Here is an 11,570-nt window from a genome sequence, read left to right as displayed (position 1 = left end):
GGGATTTACTGCACGCACCAAGTAGCGGGGCGGGAAAACTCGGGGCGTCCGTGAGCCTTTGCATGTGTAATCTCATGTACGCGAGACTGCTCTGTGTGCGTAAAATCGGGCAATGTTCGTCAGCGCTATCTGCTAGTGGGGCGGCAAAGCTCTTGTATATAAGGAAAAGTACATAAGCATACCCCCACCACGCTTTCCGCACCTCTATTCCTATCGTTGAGTGTAGATAGGAATAGAGGTGCGGAAGACGTGGTGGGGGTATGCTTATGTACTTTTCCTTATATACAAGAGCTTTGCCTCCCCACTAGTAGATGGCGCTGACAAAAATTGCCCGATTTTACGCACACGCAGAGCGGTCTCGCGTACATGAGATTACCACATGCAAAGGCTCACGGACGGCCCGAGCTTTCCCTCCCCACTACTTGGTGCGCTGCAGTCGGTCACTTACACGCATACGGGTCCCTGTAAATGATATGCACGCACACAATCGATTCTCGCTGGCGCGCGGCGTTCCGCGATTTCAACTCATTGCCAGAATCAGAGCAATCGAGCAACTCACAAGGGGAGGTTGAGAACTCGTCGTCATCGATTTCGGCCAAATTCACAGTATATGTTGGGCTCGACTAGAACTTAAAGTGAGCCAAGTAAAAAGACGAGATGGCCAAGCGTTTTGCAGATATTATTGTTTAAACATTTTATGTGTAGTACACAAGCTTTTTAAGATTACGTGTGGAACAAATAATGGTCAGCGCAGCGGCAAGCGTTCGGATTCATAGCATGAGGCTCGTGGGTTCGATTCCGTGTGCGTGCGGTTTTTCTTTAGGTTTTTTTTTTTTTTCAATTTGGATCTCATTTACGTCGAAAATAAAATGAAATGATGTCAAATATGTAGTATCCACTCTGTTCCAGGCACAGAATCAATTTTACTGTCTGCCATTTTCGAAAGATTTGATTCTCGCTGGCGCACGGTGTTCCGATTTTGATCTTACGCGTCGATCGAGAAACTGGCAATTGTGTAGCTTGCGGGGTTGCGAAAAGCGCATACAGAAAGTAATCGAATTAGCACTAGGTGAATTTTTTTTATTTCCCAATTGTTACTGTCAAAATAAGAACTAAGTAATACAATATTATCTGCATCCTTAATTACATCATTCGAATGAAAAAGTAATTTTCAATTTTTTAGTTCTGTCATTCGAATAAGAAATTTATTTTGAAACTCCTCAATCTTAATTTTTGAGTTAAAAACCCGTTTCTGATTTTTAATATTATGATTCGAATTCAAAATTACACATATCATTTTTCACTGAAAATTTAATTTCCAGTTTTAATTCGAAGTTTTGGAACTAATTCATTTGCAATTCTGGTCTCATAACTCGCAGTTTTCCAAATCACCCGTGAGGAACCCGCCATGTAAAATAAAGGGAAACGAATCTGTCGCAGTACCTCACGGGTGATTTGGAAAACTGCGAGTTATGAGACCAGAATTGCAAATTAATTAGTTCCAAAACTTCGAATTAAAACTGGAAATTAAATTTTCAGTGAAAAATGATATGTGTAATTTTGAATTCGAATCATAATATTAAAAATCAGAAACGGGTTTTTAACTCAAAAATTAAGATTGAGGAGTTTCAAAATAAATTTCTTATTCGAATGACAGAACTAAAAAATTGAAAATTACTTTTTCATTCGAATGATGTAATTAAGGATGCAGATAATATTGTATTACTTAGTTCTTATTTTGACAGTAACAATTGGGAAATAAAAAAAATTCACCTAGTGCTAATTCGATTACTTTCTGTATGCGCTTTTCGCAACCCCGCAAGCTACACAATTGCCAGTTTCTCGATCGACGCGTAAGATCAAAATCGGAACACCGTGCGCCAGCGAGAATCAAATCTTTCGAAAATGGCAGACAGTAAAATTGATTCTGTGCCTGGAACAGAGTGGATACTACATATTTGACATCATTTCATTTTATTTTCGACGTAAATGAGATCCAAATTGAAAAAAAAAAAAAACCTAAAGAAAAACCGCACGCACACGGAATCGAACCCACGAGCCTCATGCTATGAATCCGAACGCTTGCCGCTGCGCTGACCATTATTTGTTCCACACATAATCTTAAAAAGCTTGTGTACTACACATAAAATGTTTAAACAATAATATCTGCAAAACGCTTGGCCATCTCGTCTTTTTACTTGGCTCACTTTAAGTTCTAGTCGAGCCCAACATATACTGTGAATTTGGCCGAAATCGATGACGACGAGTTCTCAACCTCCCCTTGTGAGTTGCTCGATTGCTCTGATTCTGGCAATGAGTTGAAATCGCGGAACGCCGCGCGCCAGCGAGAATCGATTGTGTGCGTGCATATCATTTACAGGGACCCGTATGCGTGTAAGTGACCGACTGCAGCGCACCAAGTAGTGGGGAGGGAAAGCTCGGGCCGTCCGTGAGCCTTTGCATGTGGTAATCTCATGTACGCGAGACCGCTCTGCGTGTGCGTAAAATCGGGCAATTTTTGTCAGCGCCATCTACTAGTGGGGAGGCAAAGCTCTTGTATATAAGGAAAAGTACATAAGCATACCCCCACCACGTCTTCCGCACCTCTATTCCTATCTACACTCAACGTTCCTATCTAAACGCAACGATGCTGTGTCTGAGTTTAATATGCTCTGAGTCTCTGGGATTCGGATTAAAAATATACCAGTAAAATAACCGCAGTAAAAATCTACGTCAGACTGCAAGACTCTGAATAGAATAATCCTTGAGAGGTCGAACTTAGTGAACTAGAAAAAAATTCCTGCAAATATTTATTTTCATTGCTGATTTCGTTTCAACCTATGCATTGATAAAATAAATTTGATTAACACGTTTTGTCGACATGGTGTTTATGCATTATTAAAACGGAAGCAGAGTGACTAAAAAATTATGGGTGGAAAGGTGCAACGAGGAGTCTTCCAGACAATTTTCAAACACCTTATTAATTCTTTCAAGCCTCGCAGATTCACAGGAGACTTAGTAGGTTCCGATTACCTTGGTAACAAATACTATCAACATTCACAACATGCGACCAGCGAGAAAAAATTGCCAGCCCGATACTTCGTACCCAAAATCGAAGATAACTTTGAACAAGAAATTCCAGCTGAATGGGAGGCATGGCTGAGACATCGTAGGAAAGAACCTCCTGCAGAGTCTGAAGTGTTGCGTAATTTCGCAATTATGAAAATGAAGAAGAATAATGCTATTGAATTAGACAACGCTTTAAGAGCTTCGAGAGCACAGAAGCAGGAGGTAGCGGAAATTCATAGGGTTACCAAATTTCCAAAGTACCCAGAATACGAGAACGTCGACAGTGAGCATCCAAAGAATCCAAAAGATTAAATTTTTTAGTACTGGTGAATTTAGTCGAATCGTGTACATATGTGATTCGAAGAGCAAACAATATCAAAGGGATGTATAGTGGCACCATTCATAGGTCCATGCTGTAATCTACGTAAAGTTGTAGTGTTATCATTAAAAGTTGGCCATATTCATTGTATGCACATTGCATATCTCTTATTCCCAAGTTTTTATTTGCAGACGTTCTTTAAATATCCTGCAAGGATTTTCAGCACAGCAGGGATTCAGAAACATCCTGGTGATTTCAAGTCTATGACTTGAGGTTGCATGATTGTTGTCAGTGTTTTGCACATTAGATGCAAGGAATTGGTATTATCATTGTCGTTATTATTATTTTTTATTTGAAATAAACTTCTTTGTTCCCAATAGTAGGGAATTCGCAGTACGTTACATACCGTCAATAAAGTGGCTTCGCATAATATGGAGAGGTCACTGGCCATCTCCGATGGAATTTCACTGTATCACAAGAGGGGTAATTACAGTAAAAATATGAACTCAAAACTCGAACCGTATTCAGGTCAGAGTAACAGGAGTTCAGACAGATGCCCGTTTTCAGTTATCTATGTCAAACGGGGAAATACTCGATTGTGGTAGTTTTTGGTCCTGTCCTGAAGCTTGTTTCTCTTTTTGCGTATTGCGACTTCTTAGTCAGATGTTACATAGTGGGTTGCAGAGGGGGATAGGACATCTCAACCCGAAAAGTCGTTGTTATCAAACAAAGCTTGGTCGTAAAGTTCACCCTTGACAAGCCTTCCACCAAAGTAGCGTCCATTCAAAGAATCCCGAGCTCTTTCTGCTTCTGAAATTTCAATAGAGAGTTTTCAATGAGTCAATTCAGTATATGTATAGTGCGTAGCCTGTATTCCACAATCGACTACTTACCAGTCATTTGTGCGAACTCTACAAATATTTTAACGATTATCTCAACATCTTCATCATCTTCAGATTGACGTTCATTGTAAATTATTACTCTTTCGACGACTCCAAATTTTGAACATTCATCTTGTATTTCCTCCTGCAAGCTCTCATCAACGTCTTCCGGCGCAACCATATTCCGCAAAATAACAACCCTTGATTCAACTTTACGCATGAGCTTCTGCATTACGAGATGCCTTGCACTTTGGCCTTTTATCGACATATTCTCTTGTTGTTGAAGAGTTTGTGGTTCCGTTTCCTCCAAGAGTTTTTTCTGTAATTCCTCTTGCTGTTTTTGATGCGCTGCTTGCTCTTGTGCTCGCCTTGTTATTTCAGTATTTGCCGTAGTTGTGGCGGCAGGTACCTGAAACATGCAATGCAATAGTCGACTGAGTGAGTCACAAATTTATTGACGATAACTGTAATCAGATTTTTTATGTTTTTTACTAACAATGGGAGCACCAACGGCTGTTGGCGCGACAACTGCTGGGGGAGGTATGACAACGGTGGGTTGCCCAGGCATGGGCTGAATAATGGCCGGTGGACGAGTCAGCGTTTGCGGAATTGCTATTCCAGGGGGTGGAATTGCAGCAGGAGCGACGGCATTCGAGATAGTCGGAGGTGCCATGATTGTTGTAGATGTAATCGAGGGCCTAGCAATACCTGGCAGTGCTGATATGACGAAGATGAAATAAACAACAAGAATAAGATTTATTCAACAACCAAAATATCTTTGAGCAAATATCTTTTGTGAGGAAAGAAATAACCAGAGTACCTTGGTTGAGTAAGGGTTGTGCCGTTGCTCCTAGTTTAGTTAATCCTAATGCAACCGCGTTGCTGGCTACAGCGTCCATGGCTTGGATTTTCGCTGTGGCCGCAGCTGCGGCTACCGCCGCTGCAGTGGGCATCATGCTGGTCCCACTAGGTGGCCCCATAAGTGCGTTAGGAGGCGTTATAGCCCTGCCTACCCTGAGATACTGGCCGCCAAGATCGAACAGGTTCATAGATGCAATCGCCTCCAGAGCAGACTGCATAGTCTCATACTCTATGAAGCCATATCCTTTGTGTCTGTGGGGTGAACTCCCCTGGGCAAGCTTGCAGTATGTGATTGGACCGAAAGCCTCGAAGACAGACTTAATGTCCTCCTCGGTCAAGTCCTGATGGATCGATGCAATGTAGATTCTGTTATAGTGTTTGCTTTCCTCTGTTATCTCATCTATGACAGATTGGGCTTGAGGCATGTTTGACGGGCGACCGACCACCTATTGAACGAGACAATGTATCAATCAGATCAAACAGATAAATGGGAGTATTATTGACAAAGTAATTATTTATTAGTGTTTACCTTAATATTGCGTCCCCCAATCATAACACCATTCATTTGTTCCAATGCAAGTTGAGCAGCCTCTGGAATTTCGTATTCAACAAAGGCAAACCCTTTGTGCTTCTGTGTCACTGGGTCCCACGACATATTGATGGACTTGATGGGACCGAAAGGTAGGAAGGCCTGACGAATTGTATCTTCTTTCAACTCAAAGCTTATGCTACCCACGTAGACCCTGTAGTAATGACATGCGAGATTTCAATTTACTGTCTAGTTTCTGTGTTTTACTTGTTTCAATAATCTTTCAGTGTGTCTTTGGATTATACATTATGTATTTTTTTGGAAATAAGAGAACAAAGAGAAATGCGGTCATCTCTGCCTCTAACAGCAAGATCGAATGTGTATGAAGCAATAGAATGAATAAACAATATATAAATTACTTTAAAAAACCAAAACTTATGGTATGGAACATACCGCCGACTCTATAAGTGGTAATTGTTAAAGATGATTGGGGGCAAGGATAGAGCAAAGAATAGGTATGGAATTGTCTCGTTTAGAAAATACGTTGAAATAGAGAATTTATGTGTAAAAATTGTAATAAACTAGAGGTTGGAGAAAAGTGTGGGGTCCAAGAGGTGGCATGGAAATAGGGGGAGGGAGGACAAGGGGATCTAAGGCAAAGAACAAACAAACCTGCACATGAGAGCGAGAGCCTGCTGTCTCTGCACCTGATTCCGCTGACTAGCCATTTGCTGCAACACAAAGGACCAGTGGCCTTCTATTGGTATCCCTCCCCCTTATGTACACCACCGTTTGTTCACATTTCATAAATCCCCCAATCTTTCTGTCACTCTTAGCTATCTTTCCTTGACTATTACGTTATCCTTATTGTTATAATTTCTCAATTCGTCTCCCTTTGGCATTCGCAATAAAAAGTGTATAAAACGCATTTCTTGCATGTTGCAACTGAAAACTAAGGAATTAGATCAAACCTAGAATGTTCGAAACTGATGAGATAATATTTTATGCAATAAGGAACACCCATGTTTGCATGTTGCGATTATGAGTAATTACCTGATATTTGTCATAGTCATAACTACTAAATTACCTAGATCTTGTCACTTGCTAATTGAACATTTATCTATTGAGAATTCTATAAGTTTTAGCAATGATTGACCATGGAATATACCATACCCGATGGTTTCAATATTAGGAATCCAAAAGACAGCGAATAGTCAAGGATAGAATTGTAGAATGTTTATGAAATGTACTTCGTACATTGCAGATTTTCCATAGAAAAAATTAAATGAGTGCTCCCTGCGTTGGCGCTGCTCTGCTCGGCTCAGCTCTGTTTTGGTCCCACCAACTGATATTAAAAATTCTAGTCTCTTATACAACTGCAGCTTACAGAGGGAAATGTTGAAAGGGAAAGATTGATTGTGAGGCGATATTGAGTTTTTGTCGTTGATTTGGTATACACTAACCTGCACATTAGCAATAAAACTTGCTGCCGCAGGACCAACTTATTCTTCTGCGGGGGAGAAAAAATCAGCCGATGAGACTCAAGTTGTGATAGAAAAATCTGATTTTATTTTTTGTACGTACTGAGATGTGGTCGCTGAATCCACAAATTTAAATAATAAATTGCATGATAAAATGAGGGATCTATCGAGGTAATCAATAGCAATTTCACAATTGGGTAATCGAAAATTCAATAGTACTTTGCTGAAATATTCGAACTAACGGAATGTTGACTGACAGTGGGCAAAGTACTTATCTAAATTTGTGCAACCAGCCGCGATTTCAAAACAACCATCCAAGCTGATTTTATTTCACATGCCTGACCCTTTTGTCAAGAGAAGGCACTAGCGTTTTGCACATAAACGCTATTATTACAGTATTGTCAAAATTTGTTAAAACAAGGGCTGGACTCAATCCAAAGTATTTTTTTCTCTTCTCTGAAGTACTATTTACAGTTGACCATTGAGCCGTAATTTAAATTAACCATTTGGCATTGTAAAAATCATAGCTAATGAAAAAAAAGGCTGGACGTTATTAGGGCCAGAAGACTAGAGCATTGTTACAGAAATCCATCCCGATTCAGATAGTCTGGAATTATAATCTCTGCCACTATAATATTAGTTCCAATAGTGCTAGCGTGTTGTTTGAGCTATCGACAAGAAATATGCACATTAACGTTTATAACGTTGATCGCACAGACGAATTAGCACACTATCAAAAATCAATAACTTAATCTTATTCAGAATTTTCACAGGCACTATAGAATCAATTATCAATTCAGTGACTATTCTTTGTAAACAAGCATTACAAGATCTAACTTTGGCAATGTTATGTTAATATTACAAACTTCAACCTAATGAAAGATAATGTAACAAGATTTTTTTCCCAAGGTACAGCCAGCCATATGGTCCTGAAGCATTCTATCAATTAAAGCTTAGCTCACTATTCTTGTCAGAGACACTTACCTGTTGTTGATGAGCAAGTGTCTGCTTCATGAGGACCATTTTGATACTCTGTTCCATAGCATATTTCTTGGCTCTGTTCACAGCATCCTGTTGTTCGGAATTGATCTTGGGCAACCCAGCTCCTAGAATGCCTGGTAAGCTCAGGTACTTGGCCCCTGGACCTAGTGAAGGTAAATGGAGATTAGAAACTATAGGGATTAAATGTATCTACATACAACTTCGATCTGAGGTATATCAGATCTTATCAGCATAATGTCCACAAAATCGGAATCATCTATGGCAACACAGAACTCTGTGCCATAAAGACTCGACGACTTATTGTCACCAGATATTAATACATCATTTATCACTAGCTTATGAATGAAGAATAAAAATGATTTCTTATGGTACAGTTTTCGAAAATACAAGAACAAATATACAACTGAATTTGGTGATGAAAAAATGATAACTTGCTCATTTTCACATTGACTTGTTATCATAGTAGATTTAAAAAAAAAAAGACGGGAATGTACGAGAGACATGATATTTTCAAACTCACCAGCAACGACTTGGCCGGTCTGATTGAGATCGTATATGGGGCCAGGCAAGAACTCACACGGATTTCCTACAAACAAAAAATAGATTAGAGGATGTTGTCAATTGATGAAGGACCACCTTTACTACTTCTACGATCACGTCAATTTTCGTTGGTCAAGCTCTTCTTGAAATCGAACCATTGGCTATTATTTCCATGAAAGTAGAAGCATTATCGATAGTCATCTTTCGACAATATTTTTGGGAATCACAAGAATACATTGCCAAACCCGATTATGGTTTGGTTTCTAAATAGACTGGGAAACCAATCGCCGACACACCTTATGATTCTTCAATTACAAAAGTCAATGTAGACAGTGGAAAAACTGTGGTATACTCCTTGGCAATAAAACCACATCGCAGGCAAACAATGTAATCGATGGATCAATTAGGGCTATGTAGAAGAAGCTGTTTGAGATGGCATGATAGTCATCGAATAAACTCTGACAAAATTCTGGATATTGACGGAAATTAAAACTGAACATGATGTATTTTTATGAGTTAAAACCATTCGTCTTGTCTGTATATATGTAAAGCGATTTTTCTATAATATGGGAGATGGGGTGATAAGAGGGACGTTGCCGTGCAGCAGCTTTCCGACCCGGAACTTCCGCGAAACTGTAAGTTTAAAGAAATTAAAACAGTCAAAGCAAACTATACATGTATGCATATTCCCAGATTATATGTATGCACTGTACAAGTATACGCGTATCCTGGTGACCAAGTGCTCGAGTACATCTACATGAGCACACATGTGTGTATAGTAATAATATCGTATAGTATCTACCAAGCAGGGAACAGAATCCCTCATGATTTGCACTCGTTTCAAAAATTGACTGAAAACACTGGCCGTCTAAGACGCTAGCTTGTTCAAAGTTTAAATCGATGTTCTTAGAATAACCTTAGGAACGAATAGGTCGATTACCGATACTCAGTTAGTTGATCAATGTTTCAACATGACCATCCGTTTGATTGAGACATTTATGGAATAATAAAAGATCAAGTCACCGCAATGCTCGATACTATGCTCACTTGAGGTATATTTAATTTTCAAGGGTATAAACTGCATTAAAGTTCGAGAGTATATTTTGATACGAATATAACCAGCCTATCAATTGATATGAATAGATAATACAATCACTGGATTTGTTTGTGACCATGAAACGGTACGGCTAGTCTCTGAAACAGAAATCAGAACACGTGTAGCGTATCTTTAGGATTTCTTTGTTCACTTTTACACATTGGCCAACGGTTGCCACCTGTTTGCTCATTTTCATACGCGTTACAGGTTAACAGCTAACAGCTTTCAGGCCTGAACAACGAAGGTTGCGCGATATGCAATAGATCCGAAGGACCGCAGTGAGGCAGATATCTGTAAGCACAAAGCAAAAGGAGAACTCTCTGAGTTTGTTTCCGTCTGTTTGCTCATGGTTTGCCTTCTACAATCTATGCCTGGCTCACATCGACGGTATAATTCTTGCTTCGAATTCGCGATAGAAAACAATATGAACTCGTTTTAAAAAAGTCTTCCCCCACCCCCGCTTTTATCCTTGCCAATTCTTTGTGGGATACAAGCCGGAGACTTACCTGTTCAACACACAACCCCAGTTTTTAGCTCAACTGGTGGTTGACTTAATCAGAAAATTGAAACAAAAGTTGACGATACTTCAAATATGATCAATGAGAGAACTATGACATAACGTATGCTACAAGCTAACCTAAGCAGAATGCTGACCACTATCTATTGTACAATTATATATATATGCATCGAGTACCGCGTACTCGGCACTAGGCGTTGTGTAGGTAGTCGGAGGGAGTTTGAAACTCGGATTCTGTTCAACGAACGAAGGAAGTGTACTTTTTCTTTCTTTCTTTCGATCAGTCTCAGCTCAGTCTCAGCCTGCAGACTCTGTACTGTCACTCTCCGCTGTAACATCTCAGAACAGAAGGACAACCATACATTAGTTTTTTTATAGGTCCATTCCTAATCCGATGACATATTTACACAATATCCCGTTCAGTTTTGAAAAATTGATGTATGACAGATAAACAGTGTGCCAACGAAAGAGGAATCCAACATTGGACGTACGGATGTACGAGTAGTTGTGAAGTTGACAGGGATCATCCTGTCGTCGACAAGAGGTCGAGTCCCTGTTTCTATGTTGTCTTATCACTCGTACGTTCTGCCCGTTTTACTAGGCATCCGTAAAAGCCAAACATGCTCCCGTTAATCAATCGTGTTCATCCGATGCGAGTAACATTCGACGCGCAAAGTATATGTTATATTAGCAACGTACCTTCGGAGCGAAGTTTCTTAGCTGGGGGTTCAGCGTTGTTCTGTTGCTGGGTGTTGGTAGGTGCCTGGAAATTACGTTCATAGATAAGTGACGGCGTATTCAACTGTACTTCCATTTGCCTCCTCTATCCTATGCTCAGTAAATCGAATTTCTTTCAAGAGGTGTTGCTTGGAAATCCGCTGACCATATGATATGAGATGGGTTTCAAAGGAAGTTGGTGTATATTGGTATTAGCGTGCATATAAATATTCTCCGGTATAGCTGCGGTAGCGCCATCGGCCATGATGCCAACAGCCAAGGACCGACTGAATTACGATGCGACACCGAATAACAGCTAAAATATAGGTACTGAAGTCAAGACGCTTATACTAACCATGGCCATTGTACCGTTCATAATTTATCAGCTCACAATTCGGAGACGGCAGTTCAATACAACTTGGCCCAAAAAGCCAGTAAAGTTTCAAAAATCGGACAAGAAGACCTCAGACCACTACTCCCGGAGAGACTCCTCTATCGTTTTACTACGATTGCTACCTCCGGTGAATTACTGACCTAGAGCCGCGCTTAGAGCATACA

General features: G+C 40.1%; 2 protein-coding genes and 2 long non-coding RNA genes across 15 annotated transcripts; 2 read left to right on the top strand and 2 right to left on the bottom strand.

The window, feature by feature from the left end:
- The first annotated feature begins 387 nt into the window (after nt 1-387).
- On the top strand, nt 388-1,783 carry LOC125499910. The gene is made up of 3 exons (XR_007276949.1): nt 388-802; nt 910-928; nt 1,400-1,783. It is a non-coding gene; the product is annotated as an uncharacterized LOC125499910 (long non-coding RNA).
- LOC125499912 lies at nt 1,060-2,393 on the bottom strand. Its single transcript, XR_007276951.1, has 2 exons — nt 2,334-2,393; nt 1,060-1,443 (listed from the first exon to the last, which is right to left on the bottom strand). It is a non-coding gene; the product is annotated as an uncharacterized LOC125499912 (long non-coding RNA).
- Nucleotides 2,394-2,634: 241 nt separating this feature from the next.
- On the top strand, nt 2,635-3,538 carry LOC105689104 (NADH dehydrogenase [ubiquinone] 1 alpha subcomplex assembly factor 2). Its single transcript, XM_012405874.4, has one exon. The coding sequence runs from the start codon at nt 2,929-2,931 to the stop codon at nt 3,379-3,381; it is 453 nt and encodes a 150-aa protein (XP_012261297.2). The 5' UTR covers nt 2,635-2,928; the 3' UTR covers nt 3,382-3,538.
- Nucleotides 3,539-3,717: 179 nt separating this feature from the next.
- LOC105689101 (poly(U)-binding-splicing factor half pint) lies at nt 3,718-11,542 on the bottom strand. 12 transcript variants are annotated; one of them, XM_048650091.1, is made up of 11 exons: nt 11,368-11,466; nt 10,473-11,058; nt 9,957-10,069; nt 8,663-9,876; nt 8,125-8,285; nt 6,332-6,390; nt 5,660-5,873; nt 5,090-5,576; nt 4,766-4,986; nt 4,282-4,678; nt 3,718-4,198 (listed from the first exon to the last, which is right to left on the bottom strand). In XM_048650091.1, the coding sequence occupies exons 5-11, from the start codon at nt 8,179-8,181 to the stop codon at nt 4,089-4,091; spliced, it is 1,545 nt and encodes a 514-aa protein (XP_048506048.1). In that variant the 5' UTR covers nt 8,182-8,285; nt 8,663-9,876; nt 9,957-10,069; nt 10,473-11,058; nt 11,368-11,466; the 3' UTR covers nt 3,718-4,088. The 12 variants fall into 12 exon arrangements, with proteins under 12 accessions (XP_048506048.1, XP_048506050.1, XP_048506051.1 ...); XM_048650093.1 differs by having other exon boundaries at nt 10,480-11,058; XM_048650094.1 differs by having other exon boundaries at nt 10,995-11,058; nt 11,368-11,385.
- Nucleotides 11,543-11,570: the final 28 nt, after the last annotated feature.

Source organism: Athalia rosae, chromosome 2 (assembly GCF_917208135.1).
Source record: "Athalia rosae chromosome 2, iyAthRosa1.1, whole genome shotgun sequence".
In the NCBI taxonomy this organism is placed as follows: domain Eukaryota; kingdom Metazoa; phylum Arthropoda; class Insecta; order Hymenoptera; family Athaliidae; genus Athalia; species Athalia rosae.
This window is presented reverse-complemented; position numbering and strand designations above follow the sequence as displayed.

Coding starts and splice junctions, on each gene's coding strand:
- LOC105689101 (XM_012405871.4), bottom strand. CDS start 11,388: ATGAACGGTACAATGGCCATG. Junction 8,729..10,994: donor TAAGAAACTTCGCTCCGAAG/GTACGTTGCTAA, acceptor TTTTGTTTGTAG/GAAATCCGTGTGAGTTCTTG. Junction 4,199..4,281: donor AGAGTTCGCACAAATGACTG/GTAAGTAGTCGA, acceptor TTGAAATTTCAG/AAGCAGAAAGAGCTCGGGAT.
- LOC105689104 (XM_012405874.4), top strand. CDS start 2,929: ATGGGTGGAAAGGTGCAACGAGGAGTCTTCCAGACAATTTTCAAACAC.